The following is a 25,948-nucleotide window of genomic DNA, read 5'->3' as shown; positions in this document are numbered from 1 at the left end:
TGTCGTCAATCCCGGTCATGAAATTCTTAACAGTTTTGAGGAGAACTTCAGATCCTCTTCTTGGATTTAACCTCAACTGAGCTTCTCTGACGTGACAGGAGCGAATGCTGGAGAAACTGAGCAGAAGCGATGGTATCTGTGAGGAGAGAAAGACAGGTGACGTTTCGAGTCCTTTTGAATTGTTTTTGTCTCCCTATTAGGGATAGGAACTCTTTTTAATGTGTCGGCGTGCCAGCCCCTTTTAAATGGGATGGCACAGTTACATATGATGGACAAGGAATTATGTCAGAACAGGCAAGTTTCACAGCCTGGCTGCAGGTTTTCACTCCAGAGTAATCATGAGAAAAATAATGTGCAAAAAGGCCCAAGCACTTTTTAAAAAAAAATGAAACAAGTCATCCCAATGAATTTACTTGCTCGAAGGATGTATTAAGCTGTTCGGAAGATTTTGCTTGAAGACAAAGCCGAGATAGAGCCTTGCCGCACATTGATTTGATTGAAACCAATCGGCACAGCAAAGGGGCTGGACTTGGCTGAAAGTTGGGTGCGGCGAAGCGCATGCCTGTAGCCGCAGCTTCGTCTATTCTTGCTGGACTGTCTCCCAATTGGAAACGGTCTGGCATAAAGGGGAGGCTGCAGGAGGAATAAAAGAAATACGTTATTTAAAAATAATCGCAACCGGCCTGCGGCTGCAGTTTCTGCGTTTAGCTTTTTTTTGTGTTCGAGACCGATTGATCAGCGCAGTTATGTCTTATCAAGGCAAGAAAAATATCCCACGTATCACGGTAAGGATTCAGGGCCATTATGGATGTTAGGGGTTGTTCTTTGAAATGCAGCGTTGCATTCAGCTTGTGATTTCGGGCAGAAGTACTGATCCCGAGTGCCTGATAAATGCAGTGCTCGAATATTCTTTCGATAGCCCGAATTGTGTAATGTGAATCCAGCAGCGACGTAGTTTTAATTTTGTGGGACCAAGGACAGCGACTGTGCAACCCTTGCGGGAGATAATGGCGGTGGTTGAATAGAGGCAGATGGGCGAGATTTCTTTCTCTTTCGTCCGTCCTTCCCCTGTGTGTGGTATGATTATACGATTTGCTTTTTAAAGGATTTGATAAGGCTAACAAATAGAAACGCCATTCCAAAAAGAATGCTTATTCAACGGTGAAAAATTGGCAAGTCCTTTCCAAAATGCACTTGATTATATGTTTAACGTAACCATTTCCCCATTTCTGCCCAGCAGCATTCCAACAAAGATGTAGACTATGACAGATTTATTTTTTCAGTATTATTATATTTAATGATTTCAGTCTTGTGGCTTTATTATTTCTAATTAATTTTATTTCCAACACTGATTCATTTGTGCCATATTTGCCAATCACGTGAGAATTAGCCTTGGGTTATGCTGATTACACTTGTCTGCAAAATTCAGGGTGGTGTAGTAGATTTAAACCTCCACGTATAAAGGAATTCAGGAAAAATTTCACCTGGCTTTAGAAATAATTCAGCAGAAGAAACTGGTGGAAGAGAAAAATCTGTTTTGGTATTTAATGCATTATTATGTGGAAATGGTGCATTTTTACAAGCAATGTTTTTGATCTCATTTCAGAAACCTTATGATAAATTATGCTCACTTGTCAGAGGAGCAGGTCCCATGTACTGAAAACTGAAGAATATCAGTCTTTAAATGAAATCTTTACAAAATCTCTTCCAGAGTGAGCGCATGCTGGTAAAAGGAGGAAAAATCGTGAATGATGACCAGTCTTTTTTTGCTGACATTTACATAGAAGATGGTCTGATCAAGTAAGATGGTTTTGCTCAGCTTTGTAGTAGTCTTTAGAGAAGTATTTAATAAACCAACCCTTCCATTTAATAAAATAAACTTTTTGTTACATCCCCAGGCAAATTGGTGAAAATCTGATTGTGCCTGGTGGGGTTAAAGTTGCTGATGCCCATGGACGAATGGTTATTCCTGGGGGCATTGATGTCCACACCCGTCTGCAGATGCCTGTCAAAGGGATGACAGCAGCTGATGACTTCTTCCAAGGAACGAAAGCAGCTCTGGCTGGGGGCACGACTATGATCTGTAAGGTTCTGTTTTATTTTCAACTTTGATTTTTTTTAATGTTAATTTTCATCATACGTGGAACCGTAGTGTAATTAATTGAAAAAGGAAAAGTTTGCAAGTTACATTGACCAACTTAGTTTCCAATCAATGAATGGATGATTTGATGTAGAACGTGACCAAATCTCACTATGAAAAGCTAGCCATGTGTTGACGTTGACCTGCTGCAATTCGTACTTTGTGTTACCTGTTGTTTTGGCTATTAGTTACAATGGATGAATAATAAGTTCAGATTTGAGACGTACCTCATTGTTTGATTTGATTTGCTTATCTCCAACTCCCACCTTCCCCAGCACCCTTGGATTTGATCATTCTCATGAATGATTTTTAAAATAAATGCTGTTCTTGCTGTTTTCATTTCTTGTTCCCTTGAAGTCAAAAAGGAAGGAAATGCTTCTGTGCTCCCAGCAGCCCTCTGATATTATGCTTCTGTGACAGTTCTTTGCATAGAAGAGGAATCGGGGCTAAACACTTGTTGAACAGTGAAAGGGGAATGAGACAGCTAAACCCGAGACCATCTTTGGGGAGAAATTTGGGAGGATGGGCAGTGCCTGAGGTTCCACATGATAGGCCATGCTTCAAATGCGGGGTGCTTTTCTTTATCCCCCAGAAAGACCAACTTACTAAGTTAGCAGGGACCCAACATTAAAGATTTGTTTGTTCAGCCAGACCCATCAGTAGAAAGCAAACCTAGGATTTAAAGGGGCTTTGCATGTGGTTGGATTCAGCTGAAGGGTTGTCATAGAGCTCGAGATCACCAAAATCTTGTCAAGACCTCCAGTTTTGGAAGCCCTGCACGAACATCTCCTGGAGAAATTGTTGCTGTATAATCAGCTACAGGAGCTTTGATGCTCTTGTTATTATGTCTCGCATATGAACATTAGAAAAGGTTGCCCTTAGTGGGCCTTTGTGTGCTTGGTGCCTACTGCACCATCCACAGAGATGAAGCCTGATTTCCTATGTTGGCTGCACTTTACTCTAGATCTGTATCTTAACTGAAGATTTTGGTGTTTTTTTTAAAAAAATGGTCAGTCTCTGTCTTGAATACATGTGACAACTTGGCATTCATAGTTCTTTTGGGTGAGAATTGCTATGATTCAGAAGTCTTTCAGTTCTGAATTGCCATCCGCTTAGTTCATGACATTGAACCAGAGTTCAAAGTATCACCAGCCAGAGAAAACATCTTGCCTTTGAATGAAACTTGTAACAATTTTTTAGGTTTTGATGAGATCAATTTTTGTTCGTAAAAATTGTACAAAATAGAGATGAGGTTGAATGAATCTGTCTACTGAATCTTTGGTGCCCTGCCTATATGGCAGACATGTACTTTGTCAGGTGATAGGATCAAAATTCCACCGATGAGGAGATCGTTGCAACAATCATTGAGAGACTAGCTTGAAAAAGATCAGGAGTTGAACTTGGGAAGCCACTTGCATTGAATGGTGATCTAAGCCAATTTGAACTTACTAACCATGGAACAAAGGGTGGTTGAGTCTTTTCTATCTTCCAGTGTTCATGAAAGCTGCTAAATTGATAACATTGCATCAAGGAGTGCAAATGATGCTGAAAATCAGCAGAAATGAAATTGAGTGCAATTTTGGCAAATCACAGTCCGTACACAGTTGTCTTTAAAGGTTACACTTGAACTGTGGGATCACAAAGAAGTTCACCAAGTCTTGCTGGAGTGGACTGGGTTCAGTGGCACTGTCAGTTTTTTGACCCAGGTTGAAGTCCCAGCTAGGGTTTGGTCACTTTTGGGCACCATCTGCATTCATCAGCCAGAGTGTGCCATTTACCAAGTGTGCAGAAGCTGAATCCCTGTATGTAAAATCTCTTGGCAAGAATGCTTGTTTCAGACCATATGCTATCAACTGAATCAAGCAGCACTGTTCAAAATGGCTATGAGCAGCTGCATGCCAAAGATTTGGGAGTTTTGAAGCAATGTGAGCTACAATTGCTGTCAATGTCTAGTGCCTTGACTGAGGTTGAGCGCTTCAATCCACCTGCAGTTTTGCTGCAGTGGGCTTCATGTGGTTAGATTGGATCCCAGGCTTCTTCTGAGTTGCTGGCCCTGTCAGGGCATCAGGTTGGAGATTGGATTTGGCTTCATTCCGAGTTAAATGATGAAGAGGGAAATAACTTGGGCAAGGTCCCTTTAAAATGTGCAAGGACTCGGGGATAGCAGATTGACTTTGTGACCTCCACAGTCAGAGTCTATCCATCTTTATTGTGTAAGATCATGTGGGAAAATTTTCTTAAGAGATTTTTGACTTTCTTTTCTGTTGCATTTTTAATTTTGGCAAAAAGGGTTAGTTTTGTTGAATGGTACAATAAAATATTATGTATGTCCCCCTTCAGAACATTGAGTTTGATTATTTGCTGTATTTAGAATTCATAGCCACTTTAATATGGCACTTATTTAAATTTGGATTGTGGGGCTTCTTTAGTTCATCTGTCCTTTGCTCTCGTTTACTTAAAATACCTGCTCGCGTGCACAGACACTTTTTAAAAAAAAACATACATTGTTAACAGTTATTTCTTTCTGAACAATATTTTTCCTTTCATGCCTTTAATGATACAAAGTATTGATGTTGCATCAAGGTCCTTTGCTGTTTCATTCTGAATATTTCGTGTGAGGTTGTGGCATTGAATCGAGACTAATGCTATAAGCTCTGAAGAAGGACACTGCATTCTCCCTTGGCCTGAACAATTGAAGTTTGGCAAAGATTGCTCTATTTTAGGTTGGCCAACTTGGCAGTTAGTCATTATTAAGCCTTTGCTGTATGCCCAACACGGAGAAGTGAAAATGGCCAGCGCATTGCTTTTGCATACTTTTTGTTGCCAGTTGACTGCATTATCAGAATGCCCTGAGTCTACTTGGTGTTTTCTCACCTCAGTGGTGTTGTGGACTGTAACAATGGTCCATCATCCAGGTCATGTCATCCAAACCAGAAATTACCCCACAACAGTGTGTGGAAAGAGCATGAAACTTTTTTAAATTAAAAGTGTGGTAAAACCTGAATATACTCTCTTCAACTGTAAATCCAAGTGGTATTCACACCAATGAAAATGCAGTCACCAGGTACAATCCAAGTTGATGATTTCAGTCTTGTTTATTGTGTGGGTATCAATTCGGAAGTCATTATTGTAATGAAAGACGGAACATTCGCAACAGTTTCCCTTCCAAATTTGCAAGTCTGTACCTTTCATTTAGAAGGGCTGTGCAAATTTCTGCACATGTGGTTAGGTTTTCATCAAATGAGTCTGTGCATCCATAATGGAGACATACAACTCTGGAACTCATGTAAAATCATCTTTCCCACCCCGGTAATTTTGTGATTTTACAATGTTCATTTGCAGTTGACCATGTGTTGGCAGAGCCTGGAATTAGTTTGATCACTGCTTTTGAACAGTGGAGAGAATGGGCAGATAACAAGTCCTGCTGTGACTACTCTTTGCATGTTGATATCACAGAATGGTATAAAGGTCTTCAAGAAGAGATGGATTTCTTGGTGAAGGAGCATGGTAAGATCATATTATGAAATAGTTAGCAGTGTGTTAAATCTGGATTAATGATATGTACAGAACAAATTGTGACCTTTTAGTAACTCCATGGGCAGGTGTACTGCTCTGCCTGCAACTGCAATCTGTGATTGTTGCTTATGAAAAATGTAATTAACAAGATTTTATTCAGCTCTGTACTTGGGACTAGGTCTTGGATTTTTCTACAGGTAGGAGAAAAAAAAAAGTAGAAAAATGGTCAGGCTGTTTGAGGCCATCTCAGTTTGTATGGAATTATAGAATCTCTACAGTGCAGAAATAGGCCATTTGGCCCATGTAGTTCACACCAAAGATGATCCCACCAAGACACTGCTCCCTACTGTATCCACGTAACCCCATATTCACCATGGCTGTTTGACCTTATCCACACATCCCAGAACATTACAAACCATTTCAACATGGCCAATCCACCAAACGTGCACAACTTTGAACTGTGGGAAGCAACAGGAGGACCTGTTGGAAACCCATGTAGACATGGGGAGAGTGAGCAGTCTCCAAACAGTCAGTCACCCAAAGCTGGAAGTGAACCCAGATCCTTGTGCCTTAAGGCAGCAGTCCTGAACACAGAGCCACTATGCCGCCTGCATCTGAAGTGTCTCCATTTAAGTAGTCTTTCTTTCTCAATGGCACAGCAATCCATTGCCACTTGATAAGAAACATACGTTGTATAAAACACTGAGCTAAACGCAACTAAACATTTCCAAGATAGTGGGAACTCCCTGTGATTACAAGGTGGAGAGCTGGATGAACACAGCAGGCCAAGAAGGGTCCAGACCCGAAATGTCAGCTTTCCTGCTCCTCTGATGCTGCTTGGCCTCCTGTGTTCATCCAGCTTTACTCCTTGTTATCTCAGATTCTCCAGCATCGACAGTTCCCACTATCTCTGAAACGATTTTAACCCCACTGTGAAGCTTTTTTTTTAATCTGAAAAAGGGTCCAGACCCGAAATATCAGCTTTCCTGCTCTGATGCTGCTTGGCCTCCTGTGTTCATCCACCTCTACACCTTGTTATCTCAGATTCTCCAGCATCGGGTAGTTCCCACAATCACTAAATATTTGCAATATTTTTTTATTCCTGGCAGGTGTAAATTCCTTCCTTCTGTACATGGCTTACAAAGACCGCTATCAGCTCTCTGATGCCCAGGTAAGGCAATAATAAAATGGCAGAACTGGATGAAAAAATGTGCTTGTTTCTTTGGTTTATAACTGTAATTTCTTTGGTGTTTGTTTTATTCACAGATGTATGAAGCCCTGACTGCAATTCGTGATATGGGTGCCATTGCTCAAGTTCATGCTGAGAATGGTGACATTATTGCTGAGGTAATTCAGTTGCAGGGATGCTACAGGCCCAAAAAAATTGTCGAACTAAATTGAAGTTGAAATAAAAATAAATGTGCCCATTGCACTAAAGAGGTTTGCCATTTTATGGTGTGTTCAGTTAGTCTATCTATGATAGTTTGAATTTACATGGAAATACAACCCAAGCTGACATGAGTTGAAGTTGAAGTTTATTTTCTCCTGATACGTGACACTCAGTGAGGCAGAGTTTTGGTTTCTCCTGACCTGATCGATAGGAACGTGTGAGTAGGAACAAGGAAGGCCGTCAGCCCCATGAGCTTGTTGGGCTTTTCACTGCTGATGAGCCTTTGCAGCGTCAACCTGCTTTGGCTCTGCTTTCACAGGTAGATCTAATTGCCCAGCAGAAAATGAGCCCACAGTTTGACACCAGTGACTAAATATCCTGTCATGTCTAATGAACTGAGTGCTTTTGAGGGTCTTTATTCAGAACAGTTTTTGTGATTCAGGTTCAATTAAAATATCTGCAAACCAGCTCTACAGTTCAGGGTTTCATTTCTTTTAAACAGATGTCAACAGGGTCATGTTCAAAGCATGATTGAAGTAGGACAGCCATGGAAGCTAGCAAGCCATTTCAGTAAGAGAACTGCAGTTGCGCCCGGCATAACAGAAACAAAATTCATAGACACCAGCTTGAGTCCTGACTGAAATATCTGATCTCCTGATCTGAATGCTCATGCATCTGAACTAGTGAAACTGTTGATGATGCAGAATATTTCAACCACACCAATAAATGAAGTGTGTAACTGACTGAAATCATTGGATGTCAAGAAAGAGGCTACCTTTCTAAACCTTATTTGGAAGAATGATACATCTTTAGAATAGTCAAGATGAATGTGAGTTTTCCAAACACACATACTGGTTGAGGTTTCCTGTGCTTCATGACACTATGCTTGGCTTAAATGTTCCACCGCTCTGCTCTGGTCATAACGGAATTAAAAATGACAAGAAAAAAAAGAGTGATGTGCAGCCTTGGGAATTCCAGGAAAATGGTCAGGCTGTTTGAGGCCATCTCAGTTTGTATGGAATTATAGAATCTCTACAGTGCAGAAATAGGCCATTTGGCCCATATAGTCCACACTGAAGATGATCCCACCAAGACACTGCTCCCTACTGTATCCACGTAACCCCATATTCACCATGGCTGTTTGATCTTACCCACACATCCCTGAACATTACAAACCATTTCAACATGGCCAATCCTGGAATTCCCAAGGCTGCACATCACTCAGTTTTTTTTCTTGTCATTTTTAATTCTGTCATGAGCTTCAGACGAATACATGCTCTTGTGAAGGCTGTTCATCTCTGTCGCATGATGACTCCACCCAAGGCTCAGCTTGTCTAATGCTGAAACCATGATTTGGTTCATCCTCGTGATGGTTCCAAGTCACTGTCGGATTTGTTCGAACATGCTCCTGTCAATAATGTTGAGGCCATGGAACGTTTTGCTGCCTGAGTCCCAGTGGCATCAGCTGCAGTTCGCCCATCATTGCTGTGTTTGACATATTACTTAGAACACCAATTACCTTCAGTTTCAGAGTACAAGAATATTTTACCACAAATGAATTGGTGTGTAGCTTTGTTTTCTGTTAAATATTTGTTTGAGAGTTTGGCCCCTTTATATTTGACTTGGCACGTCGTTGTTGTGAAATGAGAGGCGGATCATTTTCTTTCTGGTCATCAATCTCTTAACGGTTACTCCTTAGTGATTCTATACCCTAACCACCGTACCATACACTGCATTACAGGAACAACAGAGGATTCTTGGACTAGGTATCACTGGACCTGAAGGCCATGTCCTGAGCAGGCCAGAGGAGGTAAGAGGATAACAATCTGGGTTCATTTTAAGATAGCATATTTGCATAAACTCTTGGTGCAGCATGACATTCCAGCAAATTGGTCTGACCAAATGGAACAGATGGTGCAAAATGCTTATTCAGACATGCGGTGTACTATTATTTTCTCAAATTTTCCTCAATTCAGACATCAGTCAATGATTCTTTCTAAATGGAATTTTGTTGTTGGGACCTTACACCATGTGTTACGTTGTTGATGACCAAATAAGTTGACCATCAAAATTTTGCCACAACTTAAACAATTTTTCTGCTTTTTTAGTAATTGAAATTTAATGCATATTCGGTTGAGTTCTCAAATGTATTGCTCCTATTAAACTTGTGTTTATCCAGCCCAGATCTACAGAGTTAGCTTCTTGCACATGAAGTAGCATACAAGATGAGGTATGTGGTATCACCATTGTTGAAGCTCCCCCGAACAACATCGTATTGGGAGGTTACCATTGACCAGAACTAGATCAGCCAAACAACTACTGGTGTTACATGATGAGGTCAGATGCCAGGAATGTTTCAGCAAATAATTCACTTCCCGACTCCCCTGAGCTTGTGCACCATCTGAAAGGTGCAAATCACTTGCCTCCAAGAGTGCAGCTCCAACAACACCAAGTAGGGAATTACAATGAAATTAGGATGGAGTGAGCTCCAGTGGACTGGGCAGCAAAGACAGGTAGGAAGCAGTGGAAGATGTTTAAGGAGGTAATTTATGACTGAGCCAAAATATATTCCAGTAAGGAGGAAGGTTTCAAAGAGAAGAATGAACTAACTGTAGCTACTTAAAGAAGCCAAGGAGAGCATTCAGTTGAAAGAAAACACCAATAAGGAGGCAAAAGTCAGTGAAAGTTCTGAAGACTGGGATCAATTTGCAATCCAGCAAAGGAGGACTAAAAAGATAAGACAGACAAAATAAAAATTGAGGGCACACTAGTGAGAAGTGTAAAAGGTGACCGTAAGATTTTTAAGTACACGAAAAGAGAGGGCTCAGACTGAACGTAGACCTCCTTAGAAAATGAATTAGTTATGAGGAACAAGGAAATAGTCGAGGAGTCAAACAGATATTTTGCAACTGTATTTATGTTGGAAGCTATTTCAGAAATTGCATTGATACTACACAATACAGGAGAGAAATGAAGTATCAGTAGAGAGGTGCCATCAGACAAACTAATGGGCTAAAAGCAGCCAAGTCTCCTGGCCCTAATGGCTTGAATCCTAGAGCCCTAGATAAGATCACTATAAAGATAATGCGTACATTGGTTACAATTTTGCAAAGATCCTTGTATTCTGCAGAAATCTGAGAGGATGGGAAAACCTTGCTAATGTGCCACCCCTACTCACAAAGGGAGGGAGGCAAAAGTGGGTAGTTGTAAGCTGATTAGCCTGACATCTATGGTTGGAAAATTGTTAGAATCCATCACAAAGGAAGAAGCAACAGCATATTTCGAAAATCATGATCTAATCAAGCAAGGTCAGTATGGCTTCATGAAACGGGAATCACACAATCATGAAGTATGGAAAGAGGCCCTTGAGCCCACCAAGTCTGCACCATCAAAAACAGCTACTACCTATTTTTGTCCTACTTCAGCATTCGAGGTCCACAGCCCTGAAGGCTTTCACACTTGAGCTGATCAGCAACATTTTTTTTTCTCAAGTTTTTGATGTTTCCTGCCTCAACTTCCCACCCAGGCAGTGCATTTCATATGGGTGATAAAGACCTAACTCAAACGTCTTCTGAACCTCCCTGCCTTTGACTTGGACAAGTGTTTTTGTGTCTGTATTAGCAAATTACAATTTGCAGTCAAGTGTTTCAAGTTGCCTCATAGGAGCGTTAACAACTCAAGTGTGACACTGAGTCATATTGGAAGACATTAGGGCATATGGCTAAAAGCTTGGTCCAAGACAAGTTGTAATGAGTACCATAAAGTAGGAAAGTGAACAAGAGCTTGAGGATTTAGCAGTGTAAGGCCCAGCCACCAGCAGTACAGCAATTAAAATGGAGGTTGCCCAAGAGCATCAGATGAGAGTTTGGTAGGGTTGGAAGAGGTCATAGAGTTAGGAAGGGGCTCAGCTGAGTGTTTTAAGGACACAGCACTGTTTGACTGACAGTGAATGAAGATAATACACAGATTCGGCTTTGTGAGAGTTCAGTCGTGTGTCACAAATGGATTGGAGTTTTTTGAGGCAGTTTCAACCAGTGTACTCGAGGAGCTGTATCTGTCTTGAATTTGTCTTTGAGAAGGCATTTGCTAAGGTACATTACAAAAGGAACAAGGATATTACCAAGAGGGGAGGGTTTGAGTGAGAATGAGAAGCCGAACAGGCTTGGGCATTTTCTCATGCAGTGTAGGTAGCTGACAGGTGACCTTAGAGATACATAAAATCAAGAAGGGCATTGATATGATGAATATCCAAGGTATCTTGCAGGGTAGGGAGTCCAGAACTAGAGGTCCTGTGTTGAAGGTGAGGGGGAAAGATTCAGAAGGGACTTGGGGGACAACTTCTTCATACAGGGCGGTGCATATATGGAACAAGTTACCAGAGGAAGTGGCTGCGGCATATGCAGTTAAAACATTTAAAAGATATTTGGACAGGTACATGAACAGAAAAGATTGAGAAGGGTATGGGCCAAATGCAGACAAATGGGACCAGTTCAGTTTGGGAAACCTGGTTGACATGGACAAGTGGGGGCCAACGGTCTGTTTCCACCTTGTATGAGTCTATAAAATGTTAAGTCTGAGGATAACTGCCCATGGTGTTGATGGTCATATACTGTTGTGGATAAGGAGGCAAAAGTCAGCAATTGCTCTGAAGACTGGGATCAGTTTGGAACCCTGCTCATGGGCAGGAATCAGCAAGTGGGGGTGTGTAGCACTTTTTCAGGTTGGCAACCTGTCCCTGATGAGATTACACAGGGATCAATGCTGGGACTGCAACTGTTTACAATATTTAAAAATGGCATGAAGAAAGGAAGCGACTAAGAAGTTGTTCATTTTGGACGAGAGAACACAAGAACAGAATATTATTCAAATAGAGAAGAACTGTTGAAAGCTGCAACACAAAGGGACTGGGGTTATTTGTTTATGAAACATAAAGCTAGCACAAAGGTGCAGCAGATAATCAGGAAGGCTCATGCACTGTTGGCCCTTATTTCAAGGGGTTGGAGTTTAAGGGTCTGAATGCAACTGTACAAGGTGCTGGTAAGACCACATCATCATTTCAGTATTTCCAACATCTCATTGTCTGCTTAGGGACCTGACAGCCCTCCGACCTCAGTACTGAGTCCAGTAGTTTTATGGCCTAAACTCTCACATGTCCCAGCCCCCTCCCACCCCACACACAAGACCTTGTTGCCACATAGCCTGCCATTACACACCCCCTGTTCGTCACTAACAGTCCCCATTAACAGCTACGCACCCTCCCAGCCTGATCATTAACAACACTATTGCCTGTCCAACTGCCTTTCTGTCTCTCAGTACTCTATCCTATCGTTTACTCCCTATCCTACCCACCTCCCTATTTTCTGCATATTAACTGACGTTTTCCGAGCCACCATCAGTTCCCAGGAAGGGTCAGCAAACCTGAAACGTTAACTCTGTTTTCTTCATAGATGCTGCCAGCCCTGATGATCTTTTGCAGCAACTTTGCTTTTGTTCAGGATTTCTGTCAGCAGTTTTGGTCCCCTTCTTATTTGAAGGAAAGATGTTATTTCATTAGAGGCAGCTCAGGCAGGGTTCGAGCGGTTGCTCTGTGGGATGGAGGGATTGTCTTTTGAGCAAAAGCTGTACTAATTGGGATTATTCTCGGTGCGGTTCGGAAGAATGAGAGGTCATCTTGTGGAAGCATCTAAAATGGATTAGGGGCTTGCAGAACGGTCACACAATAACGGTGTACCAATTTAAGACTGTTGTGTGCAGAGATTTCATCTCTGAAATTGAAATCTTTGGACCTCCTTGCCGTAGAGCTGTGGAAGCAGAGAAATTGTGTTTGTTTAAAGCTGAGATGGATTCTTAATAAGTTGGGGAATTGAGTTATGGGGAAAGGCCATCCTATCCTATTGAATGACACAGCAGGCTTGAGCCAACCATCTAATCCTGTTCCTGTTTGCTATGGTCTTAAGTTTGACACCATTCAGGACAAAGTAGCCCTCTTGATATATACCACATGTATAAACATTCACTCTCTCCACCACAGATGCTGAGCCACAGCAGTGTGAACATGGGAATATTTCCTCCAAGTCGCTCATTCTCTTGATATAGAAATGTATTGCTTGGTCAAAATCCTAGAGCTCCCAACTGGCAGTCTGGTATTTGTACAAATATCATTGTGGCATGACTGATATCAAATCAGCTTTAATGGTTCAAGAAGGCAGCTCACCACCACCAACACAAGGGCAACACAGAGTGGGCGATATATGCTGGTACAGCCGGTGCTGCCCATAGACCATGAATGATTGTGTAAAATTACTGCTGGACTGAGTGCTGTCTGTTGACTGCTGCTGTGAAGTGTTTGTTGTGGGTGGAAGACAGCACTGATTTCTCTTGAAGTGCTTGTAATTAATACCGTAAGAATTACACAGAAACTGCCTGATGAGTGACTATAATTAGGTTATTCAAGTTAAACATGGGGCAACAGTTGCTTTAAAATGAATTTGAAGATAGAACTTAATCCCAGAAACTGATGAAGTGTAGAGTACCCCACTAAATCTTTGCTTTAAAGAAATGAGAGTTTAGCAATGTAGTAGAAGGAGTCATCATGAGAGGAAGTCACTCCATCTTCTGCCTGCTCCACCGTTCAAAAAGAAACAAATTATTTCCTTCAACTTATTTTGCCCTCACCTCATGTCCATGAGTATTCAAAATCAGGCTTTTCTGTCTTTGGATGAAGTCCAGAAATAAACTGAATTCCGAGCACCCCGAACCTTTTGAACACACGTTTCCTCTGAATTCTGTTCAATGTCTTCTATTTCTAGACTCCCCTGTCAGGCTAGAAAAATAAACCTGGTTCAGATGGTGTTTGAATGTACTGTTAACAAGGAGACTAAGATAAATAATATCAGATTAGGCCTTTTGGTCCCTCAAGCCTTCCCTGCCATTCTATAAGGTCATGGCTGATCTGTCTCAGGCACTCTTGATAGCCCTCAACTTCCTAATATTCCAAGAAAGTGCTCTCCACCTCTTCAAATACTTGTTATAATGATCAAATATGTTGCACAGCAGGATGAATCCTGAGCTGCAAGAAGGTAGAAACAAGGAACAAATTGAACTGGTCTGAAGTAGGAACATGTGAGAGTCTTTTCTCCATGGGACTTGAGAGAATTGTTGAGGTTTGTGATACACCTTGGACAGTGGAGTGAATGGAAGCGCTGAATCAAATGGTTTTTTGACTGTATATTTAAGTTTTTCTCAGTGATATTTAATTATTGGTTGGTAAGACTCAATACTTCGAATTTTTTTTATCCCCTAAATTGTCAGTAATGTTTCCTTTTTGGCAGGTTGAAGCAGAAGCAGTAAACCGGGCTATCACTATCGCAAATCAAACCAACTGCCCACTCTATATAACCAAAGTGATGAGTAAAACTGCTGCAGATATTATTGCCCAAGCCAGGAAGAAAGGTACATAGAACAAAACTTGGGGGTGGGGTGGGGGCTGCACGGTGGGTGGTGTCGATTTAAGGTGCAAGGCAAAAGATTCAAAAGACACCTAAGGGCTAACTTTGTCACACAGTGTGTTGCAAACATGGAATGAACTGCCAGAGAGGGTGGTGGAGGTGGGTACAATTAATACATGTAAAAAGGTCTCTGGATGGGTACATTAATAGGAGAGATTTGGGGGAATATAGGCCTAATGCTGCCAACTGGGCCTAGGTCAGTTTAGGGTATTCACTCGGCATCGATGAGTTGGACCGAAGGGTCTGTTTCAATGCTATGTAATTCCTGACACTTAAGACCCCTTTTGGAGCCTGAAACATGTTCTCCCACTCCTTGATTTTAACCAATCTGAAGCCTGTTACATCTGTGATTCTGCACACTTCTGGAGTTTAAAAGAATATCAAGCCAAGTTATTTTTATGCTAATTGGTTATTTACCTAGTGTCTGACGGGAACAGACGTCGTGTTACTCCAGTCGATGGGTGATATATCAGGCTGGTGGCCATTGATGCAGCAGTTCATTGATATCTGTGTCTTTCTTAATTAAAACTTGGATTATTCCACAAGAGTGAATTGGAGTCTTGAGTAGTGCTCCAGCAAAAAATTATTTGCACATGGTTAACGTTTGAGCAAATTTCCGAATAATGCAGTGACATTCAAGTCCACAGGCCATTAGAAGAGCCCTGTGGCTGTCATTCTCAGACACTCAGCACCCAAGATAAATGGTAAATCCATCTGACCTTTGATAAATATTGTTTAATCACCGATAGCCAGCACACCGTGAGAACTCCCGACTTCTTATCAGAAAACCCACCTTGTGGAAGTGGGCTATTTGGTACACTGGCCCTCGGAATACCATCCCACCCAGACCCACTCCCCTGTCCTATCCCTGTAAACTGTGCATTTCCAATGGCTACACTGCCTAGCCTGCACTCTGAACAACTTAGCATGGCCAATTGACTTAACCTTTAGACTGTGAGAGGAAACCAGGGCACCCGGAGACACCCAAACAGACATGGGGAGAATGTACAAACTCCACGCAGACAGTCGCCAATGCTGGAATCGAACCCGGGTCCCAGGCTCTGTAAGGCAGCAATGCTCACCTCTGAGACACCCTTCGCTTAGTGCTATTAGCTGACCTGTACATGATCGTCTCAAACTGTTGTGTGTAATTTAAAAAAAAATGTTCTAGTCACAAATCAGCCAAGAAATCAGCGCCAGTAGTGACAGCGCATTGAATTGCTCAGTTAAAGAGGAAAGTAGTTCTGAACAGTTTCACAGAGCTAATGAGCCTTGTACTCTATTCCGACAATTACAGGACCTGCACTATATTAAGTGTAAATGTAAGATTTTGGGTGTGGGAGCCACAGGTGTGTAAATCAGGCAGTAGAGTATTGGTCAGTCATTTTAAGGTAGTTTCTAAAAACATAATTTACACATTGTAGCTAAATTTTTAAGTGATTGGAAAAATGTACAGCCTGTGATCAATGAGAATACTTCACTGATTTCAGCAAATGCAATGACAGTCTGCATAGTTAGGACAGCATTTTGCCTTCACCCAAGTATTATAGAATTTTTTTCCCTGGTCTTCCTTTATCTTCCTTCATCCTCTTAAAGTGAAGCAGGTGGCTTTGCCACAACTTTAATCTTGGTACATATACTTTGTTTCTCGTGTCTAGTAAATTGGGCCATGACATTCATTGCTTGAAGATTTCACACCACTGAGTACTGAATAGCTGCCCAAGATGTTAACCATGTTTCCCCTCCATTTCTGCAACTAAACTTGAGCTCAAAACCGCCTTTTTACTTACCTCATGCTGAGGGCCACTTGTCAACTTGTCCTGAACAATCATAGACAAAGGGGTGCTTAAGGTACTTATTGGGTCTGTAAAAGTAGAAGGCTGAATCAAGAGATGGAGATATTTTGAGGGACTGTTGATGCATTTTTGCAGAGAAAGGGAGAAAATAGCCTTATGCTGAGATGCATTTTTACCATCTCATTGTTACGTACCTATCTTGCACTATTAGCAAAAACAATCATCGATAAAAGGCCCCATTTCTTAGATGCAGTCAAACCAAATGTTTGCGATATGGAAAGTGCCCAGTTTGAAGGCTAGTGGATGAGGAGTGTGCATTTGCTACAAGCAGAGCCGATACATCAAAAGCAATGACAATAAAGCAACAGATTTTTTGGCCCAACCAAGAATTTGGTTTATTGGTTGTTGTCCCGAGATGTGATCATTCTAGTTCCAGTTGGCCTATCATGCCTGTGCAAGTTCTTGGAAAGAGCTGTTCAGTTTTGTCTCTCATTCCATCTTTTTGTATATAACTTTGCAAATTTGTCATTTCCAAGCAAACGTCCAGTTAGGCTCCTTGCGTCTAATACATTTCACGTAGTTTATTCCAGATGTGAACAACCCTCCGTGTGAACAGATTTCTCCTCTTTTTAGTTCACTGGTTGTTTTTGCAAACTGTTTTAAATGTATGACCTCTCATTAGCTGCCTGCTAGCCTCGAAAACAGTTTATCCTTGTTCGCCAAGAATTGAACAATTGAACAAAAGTACTGGCATTGTATTCACTTTGCGTGTGCATGTTAAGAGAAGAAGCTGAATGTGTATTGTGCTCACATTTCATTGTTCATGGTTTTAAAACTGTGCATATCTCTCAGGGCAAATCTTGATTAAAAAAAAATTGCTTGTGGAATTCCTTTTTCCTGGCAGGTACTGTTGTGTATGGGGAACCGATTACTGCAAGTCTAGGCACTGATGGGTCGCATTACTGGAGCAAGAACTGGGCTAAGGCAGCTGCTTTTGTGACTTCTCCACCACTGAGTCCTGATCCAACCACGCCAGACTATCTGAACTCCTTGCTATCTTGGTATGTTTGGTGCTGTTTCCCTAGTCACTTGAGCAACATGTTTTATATGGATGAAGTGTCATTTTGGAAATCAGCAATTATGTATTCATAAATTGGGCCAGATTAAGCAAAACCCATAATTCAAGTCTTTTCGTCCAAGTAGGGTTTTGATGCTATCTACTCAATCGTCAATGAGCAAAGACTTAAAATATCATTGAAGACTTCACTAAGAAGGAGAAGACCAATTATAATCAGGATTATTCAGGCATTGAAGAATTTATTGCAAATTGCAATTGTGACGAAAGCCTGAACATAATTTAAGTGTGAACTGTACCATATATGATGAAGGAAATTTCCCATTGATGATTGTTGCGACTGTTGATTGACGAAGCATGTGTGTTTGGTAAAAAGCTTCGCTCAGCCCTTTTATTTCCTCTTCCAGTTATTATTCTATCTGTTTTGGCAGTATGTTCCACCAACATTCAATCAGACAGGCAAAATTTCACCCTCAGACTCATAAGAATAATCCGAGAGATATCGAAAATGTTTTCACGCTTGCCCCCTGCTTCGCAACTTTCTGCTACTTGTCGATATTTTTATTCTTTGCCTCTGAGAGGATGAAAGAAATAAATTGCTGAGTTTGTATCAGGTCTTGACATCCTTGGATTGACTTATCGCCTTGAAGTCAATGAAATGCCTTTGAAATGTAATTACTGTCGAAATGGCAGCCAACTTAGGCACAGCAAGTTCCCTCAACAGTAGCTGTCATGATGAGCTGGTCACCTTTTCCATGTGGTGTTGATGAAAGGATATAAGTGAGAACGCTGGAGACAGCTCCCCCACTCTGGTTCACAATAAGGTCATGGGATAATTTGCATCTACCTGAGAATGTTCATTAGTTGAAAGAAGGCACAAAGGTCATATCCATATTTCTATTGGATGTCAGTCCAGACTCTGTTGAAGTGTGTGGAGTGAGAACTGAAACTAAAAGGTCAGACTCAATTGGAGGTGCTTTCCGTAGAATTCTTAGTAACAGTCTTACTGGTACATGACTGCAAAGTGCTGCATCCTTGCCTCATTGTCCAGTGGCCCAGTCTGCAGCAAGGGGTTTGATGACTGAGCTAAGTTGTGCCTTGCCTCAAGTACCACCAAGGTAAATCTTGAGTCAAGTTATTTTTTGTCAACTGGGCCCATTTGCACTTCTTTCAAACTGAATTCAATTTGGATGCATATTATAGCTGTGTCTTGAGCAATTATTCTACCCGTGTAAATTACTTCAGTCTGTGTAGCTTAGTACCACAGTCAGACTGAAAGTCTGACATAAACATAATTTTGTTTTATCAGTCAGTACGTTGAGTGGATTCAGTAAGTACCCCTGTTGACAGTGTTTCTTTATATCTTTTGCCTGTATTTACAGTGGTGATCTGCAGGTCACTGGCAGTGCACACTGTACTTTCAATACATCTCAGAAGGCTTTAGGGAAGGATGACTTCACGCTGATTCCTGAAGGTACGAATGGAATTGAAGAGAGGATGTCCATTGTTTGGGATAAGGCTGTGGTAAGTACCACATTGTCGTGGAAAGATTTAAGAAACAATTCAGGTTATGATGAAAGAAGGCTAAGAAGCAACCTGTCAAGAAACTGCTGAGATGTAACTTGTTCCTTCAAGGCAAGGCTGAGTAATAGAACAGGGTTGCTCAAGTTAAAAGGTCCAATCCCAATGACATTGATCATTGTAGACCCTCTCAAAAATTCTTTGTGTGTGATTGAGCATGGTGATATTTTGTATCTTGTGTCATGAGGAATGTAACGACAACAAGGTGGGGGAGCAGTAATTAAATTGAGTGGGAAGTATTCTAAAAGCTACGAAAATGTGTTGGATGTCTTTGTAGTGTCACCAGTGATCAGGCAGTGTTTTCCAATGGAAATGTTTCTTGTCACAATACAGGTCTCTGGAAAAATGGATGAAAATCAGTTTGTCGCAGTGACCAGCACCAATGCTGCCAAGATTTTTAACTTGTACCCCAGGAAGGGGCGCATTGCAGTGGGATCAGATGCTGACATTGTGATCTGGGACCCTGACATTGTCAAGACAATTACTGCAAAGAACCATAGCCTGGTACGTTGACAATTTCAGTCCAAGTAAACACAGCAGTCTGTCACTTGTTCCGCAGTGGCAAACAAATAATTGTGTGTAATTTTGTTAGTTTCACCAAAAGACAAAAGACTCCAAATAGAAATGTTGACCAGGAGTCAGAGTTTTTTCTGCCCCCTGCTTATCACTTGGGCAGAGGTCTCCCATTTAAGCAGGATGTCTTATGCTACCATTGCTGAAGTTGTTAAGTTCACAAACCTCTCTCAAAATGCCCAGAAATTCACTCGGTATTGGTGATACAAACTGGGTAACCAACTCTTCAAATCTGATAGCTGACTTGATGGAAATAATTTCAAAAGATATGTTTTCAGCCAGGAGTCAGAAAACAAAGAACATTAGGAGGTGTTTTAAGTTTTGGTCCTTGTGAACAACTGATTGTGTTTCAGAGATATTGGTCAAAACTCCATTTTTATTTGCTATAGAATGATGTAGCATAGACAGAAGCCAATCAGGTGTCAGATATGTGCCAGTCAGTCCCACATTCCTCTCTCCACTGACTCAGAAATTGCTGTCAAAATCATTCCACCATTTGAGATAGTGTGCTTTCCAGATCACAGTTGAGGTTGGTAAACAATTTGGAAATGGTAAGAGAATAAGAAAGACTTGTGATGAAGACCAAGTGAGGAAGATGCAGAATAGAGAAAAGTTGGCGCAATGTCCAGGTTGATGGCAGGTACAGCTAAGTTGATTACATGAGATGCTGCCAGGATCTAGCTTGGTCTGACTCCACTGATCTCAGTGGAATTCACACGCAGTTGGGATAGGCAGAGTAAACATTTTACCAGGTTTCTTACATCTGATCTCTGTCCTGTGACCTTCACTGGAAATGTCCTTGTTCAGGAATGCTGACTGAGGGTGAAATCATGTTCAATTGTTATGCCTTCAGCAGACAAAAAGGTCACCAGGACACACACCTCTGTTTTGAACATGGAGAGCAACCAATTCCACATGTTTGCAGAGAGCTGCTGGTGTCTAAGGAATGAAATTTTTTGGGGGAGGAGGGAAAACGGGACAAACAGATCAAAAATGCATTTTGCAGCATGGATATGATTTCTGTGCGGGTGAATGCTGCATAATCCGTGATCCTCTCTTAGGCTGTTTCTATTTTGTTACAATCAGGCGGTGGAGTACAATATTTTTGAAGGAATGGAGTGTCGTGGGGCACCATTGATTGTCATAAGCCAGGGTAAAATTGTCTACGAGGATGGCACGGTGCATGCATCGGAAGGCTCTGGACGCTTCATCCCCAAGAAACCATTCCCTGACTATGTATATAAGAGGGTTAAAGCAAGGAGCAAGGTAATTACTTATCTACATTGTCAAAAAAAGTGGCTTTTGCATCACTTGCTGTGAAGACTGTGTTGCTGAGATGTCTGTTGAAGATCATGTATGACTCTGACTCCGAAAAGCTTTGATGCAATTCAGTATAATTGAAAAATCAATTAGCTCATAGACTGACAAGACAAACAGAAATTGCGAAAGAGCCTAAGCACGTCTGGCATCTCCTCCACCACTTGAGTTGTGTTTCAGATTTCCAGCATCTGTATTTTAACCTATTTGTGTCCTGTTGAAACACAATAATTTTGGATTTCTGGAAGGTAAGCACAGACATGGAATTTTAACCTGGAAAGTTTTTGTTTTTTGGACAGCAGTTACGAAGTCTCATTCCACATTTTGATTGTAGACTGGTACTGCTGCGCAATGCCTAAGTGCCCTTCTGTTTTGACATTAAACTGAGACCTGTTTCAGTGTATCAGCTGGACATTGAAGATCATACCACTGCATTTTGAAGAATCTTGTACGCTGAGTTCATCAGCTGATTTGATGTGCACAGATCGATGTTTCCAAAGTGCAATCACTCTTGAGCATGAGTGTCGCAAGTCTTGCTTTTCTGCCGTGTCCTTCCATCTCTGTCTCGCTCTCTGTCTCGCTCTCTGTCTCGCTCTCTGTCTCGCTCTCTGTCTCGCTCTCTGTCTCGCTCTCTGTCTCGCTCTCTGTCTCGCTCTCTGTCTCGCTCTCTGTCTCGCTCTCTGTCTCGCTCTCTGTCTCGCTCTCTGTCTCGCTCTCTGTCTCGCTCTCTGTCTCGCTCTCTGTCTCGCTCTCTGTCTCGCTCTCTGTCTCGCTCTCTGTCTCGCTCTCTGTCTCGCTCTCTGTCTCGCTCTCTGTCTCGCTCTCTGTCTCGCTCTCTGTCTCGCTCTCTGTCTCGCTCTCTGTCTCGCTCTCTGTCTCGCTCTCTGTCTCGCTCTCTGTCTCGCTCTCTGTCTCGCTCTCTGTCTCGCTCTCTGTCTCGCTCTCTGTCTCGCTCTCTGTCTCGCTCTCTGTCTCGCTCTCTGTCTCGCTCTCTGTCTCGCTCTCTGTCTCGCTCTCTGTCTCGCTCTCTGTCTCGCTGTCTGTCTCGCTGTCTGTCTCGCTCTCTGTCTCGCTGTCTGTCTCGCTGTCTGTCTCGCTCTCTGTCTCGCTCTCTGTCTCGCTGTCTGTCTCGCTGTCTGTCTCGCTCTCTGTCTCGCTGTCTGTCTCGCTGTCTGTCTCGCTGTCTGTCTCGCTGTCTGTCTCGCTGTCTGTCTCGCTGTCTGTCTCGCTGTCTGTCTCGCTGTCTGTCTCGCTGTCTGTCTCGCTGTCTGTCTCGCTGTCTGTCTCGCTCTCTGTCTCGCTGTCTGTCTCGCTCTCTGTCTCGCTCTCTGTCTCGCTCTCTGTCTCGCTCTCTGTCTCGCTCTCTGTCTCGCTCTCTGTCTCGCTCTCTGTCTCGCTCTCTGTCTCGCTCTCTGTCTCGCTCTCTGTCTCGCTCTCTGTCTCGCTCTCTGTCTCGCTCTCTGTCTCGCTCTCTGTCTCGCTCTCCGTCTCGCTCTCCGTCTCGCTCTCCGTCTCGCTCTCCGTCTCGCTCTCCGTCTCGCTCTCCGTCTCGCTCTCCGTCTCGCTCTCCGTCTCGCTCTCCGTCTCGCTCTCCGTCTCGCTCTCCGTCTCGCTCTCCGTCTCGCTCTCCGTCTCGCTCTCCGTCTCGCTCTCCGTCTCGCTCTCTCACACAGTTACTTCAATGTAGGTGCTTGCGCTAAGAATTTCAAGTATTGTTCACTCTGTATGAAAAGGAGGTTTTTGATACTCCTGTTATCTGCATGGAATCCTCGACCCCTCTGCTGCATTCACAGTTGCTTTATTGCTAGGTCTGAAAAGAGGTGCCTTGATTAAGAAGCTTTTGAGGTTTAAAATTTCACTCCAAGTGTAACTGACTTAATTAATTAAATCAGCTGCATTAAAACACTGTACTCAGTTATGTTTACATCTTGATCACGTGGATTTTAACATCATCACTTTTTCTCTGCCAGTTAACTGAACTGCGAGGAGTTCCCCGGGGGCTCTACGATGGCCCTGTCTGCGAGGTTTCAGTGACGCCCAAATCAGTCACACCTGCTTCCTCGACTAAGACTTCACCTGCCAAACAGCAAGCACCGCCTGTGCGAAACTTGCACCAGTCAGGATTCAGTTTGTCTGGTAAATGTGTGTTTCCTGTTTTATTACCTCTTAAAATATTCATAAGGTAGTCTAATATTTGTATTCAGTTTAATTCTCAACTAGTCTTAGAGTCAGACATTGATCAGTTATGTGAAATAAGTCAACTTGTGTTTACTTTTGTTCAAGTCTTTGATCTTTAATCATGTAAGCCAGCAGTGCAATTATCTGTCTTAAATGGATTGACTTAAAATGTGCTCACTGTTACGTGCTCTCGTTTGTGTTCCGGCAAGGACGAGAGTGGTCTTGATGAAATGTACATTGCTGAGTTCAGCTGGGCTTCTGATCAGAAAGGGAATATATCATGGCTCCTTCAGAACATGATCTGTTCTGGCCCAGAGAGTCAGCAAATAATGGAATGCAAATAATAATTGTGCTCCTGAGATGCTGCTTGGCCTGCTGTGTTCATCCAGCTTCACACTTTATCTTGGATTCTCCAGCATCTGCAGTTCCCATTATCTCTGAAATAATGGAACCTAACCTGTTGACAGTTTGAATCTCAGATCTTGAAGGCGAATGGTGCATATCAAGAGTGCTCACTGTAGTCAAGAGATGAGCTATGGTGACAACAAAACGTTGCCAATGAGAAAGTGCTCATTGCAGCATAAGAGGGCATTGAATAAAAGTTCTGGCTCTCCATGTGTTGCCAACCTTGCAGTCTGCCAAGATGTCTTGAGCTTTCGTGAAAATTCAGAGGGTTACACGGTGGTTAGCACTGCTGCCTCATGGTGCCAGGGACCCAGGTACGATTCCACCCTCAGGCGACGGTCTGTGTGGAGTTTGCACATTCTCCCTGTTTCTGCGTGGGTTTCCTCCCACAGTCGCAAAGATGTGCAGACGAGGTGGATTGGCCAGGCTAAATTGCCCATAATGTTCTGGGATGTGCAGATTTGGTGGGTTATGTGGGATGGGTCTGGGTGGCATTATCTGAGGGCCAGTGTGAACTTGTTGGGCCGAAGGGCCTGTTTCCACACTGTCAGGATTCTATGACAAATGTGCACTTTAACCAGTTGTATCTGCACCACAGAATATTGAGGAAGTGGGTGGGAAGAACAGAGTTTTTGATGTGTTCTGCTTCAGTCAGTCAGTGCATGGGTGGATTGGTGGATGCTGGTTACCATGGGGAGAATTGAATATTTTTAAGGATGTGTACCTCTCTCTGCATTCTAATGTTTTTTACCTCTCCTATCTTTTCCAACAGGTGCACAGGTGGATGACAATCTGCCTCGTCGTACTGGCCAACGCATTGTGATGCCTCCTGGTGGTCATGCAAATATCACAACGCTTGGATGAACATCCATTCTGCTGTGGTGTTGGCAGAACCATCAGCTTTTTTTCATTTTTTTTTAAGAGCCTGTGACGGTTACTGTGGACAAATAATCCTAGGTTTGTGTAACCCCCCCCCCCCCCCCCACCTCCCAGTATTATAATTATCACAAGAAGACAAGTCAAGAGAAGTATTCTCATGCTTAAATCCTGCACAGCATTAAGACACATAGAACATTTAGTCATGAAGGAACTTTAGCACCCATCTGGTTTGTAGGAGATAGGAGTGATTTCCTGGCACTGTAGATTGTTCTAGAATAGAGTTGTTGCCGATGTTTTTTCTTAAGCTGCTTGGTTGAACAGTAATCAGGTTCTCACATGAAGAGGAATAAGCTGGCCTCTTGACGGTTACTCACTTGACCAATTAGGCCGCTTCTGAGAGAGAGAGAGAAATTGAAGTATCATTTGTTATCATTGTAGCAGAGATCTAATTCAATAGAACTCTGAGATGGTGCTGTTTACTCAGTGCCAGAGCACAACTTCCTCTCTGTTTATACTGTAATTAATAATCATTTGCAAATATTTAACCGTAATAATGTTGGAATTTGTTTGCTTAAACCTTTGTTCTCAAAAATGCACACTTAATATTAAATTTTCTGATAGTGCAGCTGCTGATGAATTCAGTGTTAGGTTCATCAGGGAATGTTTTATTCATGGAAAAACTGGCCACTGGAAATCTGAATGAACAAGGTGTAAATAGGTAAGACAAGGGCTGAAAATGACATGATGCATTGATATAAACTCAGTTGCAGCCTTTGAGGTGTCTGCTGTAAATTTCCAGCAACAAGTGGACTTCACTGTGTATCTAGAACACCATTTGCTTGCCACGTGTGTGTACCAATCTGAATTCCTAAGTGTAACCGGTGTGCATGTGTGCGCACATACACAAAATACTGGCAGGATTTGTACAGAGAAGTGTAATATGTGCGGGAAAGGTTGATAGTCATCCTAATAGCAGAAGAATAGTCTTTTAATGGTGAGAGTGTCCAACTACCAAGCTTGCTCTTCATTTGGTCATAGGCTATCATCGTTGCATCACGTGTAGATCTCTTAGCTGCTCTGAGACATTGTCCACTTGCTCATCAGTCAGTTTGTCATGTCGTTTTGCCTACATGATCTCAACAGGCTTCACTGTTGACTTTCTCTGTGGAAGCTCAAAATGCATTTTTCTTCTTTGAATTGATTTTTTTTTCAGACTGGACACTCTACGTGAGCTAGTGGCATGTTCATTTATGACTTACTTGAGTTTAGCACTGGATGATTTTAATACATAGATGGGAGAGTTTGAAAACTAAACTGACCACAGTGACTTGATGCTCAAAAACTCATTGTAGTTTTGAAATGTTGTCTTGATGGCTTTTTTTGCTCCTCCAATTCTGTGTCGTATCCTTACTGAAAGAAGTACTTTGTGTTTTCATGGCATTCATGTTGATAAGGTTCTCCTGTTGTACTTTTCTTCCTTCTGTTGTTGTGTTTAATAAAGGTCTTGTGATTTATTCCATAGGGGAAGGTTGATAAAACATCATGGTTTACTGACATGAACTGCTAATAAAACAATTACTGTTTAAAATA

At 42.2% G+C, this 25,948-nt stretch overlaps 1 protein-coding gene across 3 annotated transcripts; it reads left to right on the top strand.

Annotated features, from left to right (window-relative positions):
• Positions 1 to 507: 507 nt before the first annotated feature.
• Positions 508 to 25,948, top strand: LOC125448066 (dihydropyrimidinase-related protein 2). 3 transcript variants are annotated; one of them, XM_048523044.2, is made up of 14 exons: positions 517 to 785; positions 1,712 to 1,800; positions 1,899 to 2,083; positions 5,483 to 5,647; positions 6,766 to 6,827; positions 6,923 to 7,003; positions 8,788 to 8,856; positions 14,378 to 14,498; positions 17,255 to 17,411; positions 18,808 to 18,949; positions 19,340 to 19,510; positions 20,666 to 20,845; positions 22,867 to 23,032; positions 24,252 to 25,948. In XM_048523044.2, exons 1-14 carry the CDS (start codon positions 747 to 749, stop codon positions 24,341 to 24,343), a joined length of 1,719 nt encoding a protein of 572 aa, XP_048379001.1. In that variant the 5' UTR covers positions 517 to 746; the 3' UTR covers positions 24,344 to 25,948. The 3 variants fall into 3 exon arrangements, with proteins under 3 accessions (XP_048379002.1, XP_048379001.1, XP_048379000.1); XM_048523043.2 differs by having other exon boundaries at positions 518 to 785; positions 22,867 to 23,038; XM_048523045.2 differs by lacking the exon at positions 5,483 to 5,647 and having other exon boundaries at positions 508 to 785; positions 22,867 to 23,038.

The sequence above is a fragment of the Stegostoma tigrinum genome, chromosome 40, assembly GCF_030684315.1.
Source record: "Stegostoma tigrinum isolate sSteTig4 chromosome 40, sSteTig4.hap1, whole genome shotgun sequence".
Classification (NCBI taxonomy): domain Eukaryota; kingdom Metazoa; phylum Chordata; class Chondrichthyes; order Orectolobiformes; family Stegostomatidae; genus Stegostoma; species Stegostoma tigrinum.
The sequence above is the reverse complement of the archived record's forward strand: the minus strand, read 5'-3'. Positions and strand labels throughout refer to the sequence as shown.

What these genes read in the sequence shown, in the direction of transcription:
- LOC125448066 (XM_048523043.2), top strand. Translation starts at nt 747, where the DNA reads ATGTCTTATCAAGGCAAGAAAAATATCCCACGTATCACG. An exon ending in ATAGAAGATGGTCTGATCAA is followed by an intron (nt 1,801 to 1,898) that starts GTAAGATGGTTT and finishes TTACATCCCCAG; the next exon opens with GCAAATTGGTGAAAATCTGA. An exon ending in GGGTTAAAGCAAGGAGCAAG is followed by an intron (nt 20,846 to 22,866) that starts GTAATTACTTAT and finishes TTTCTCTGCCAG; the next exon opens with TTAACTGAACTGCGAGGAGT.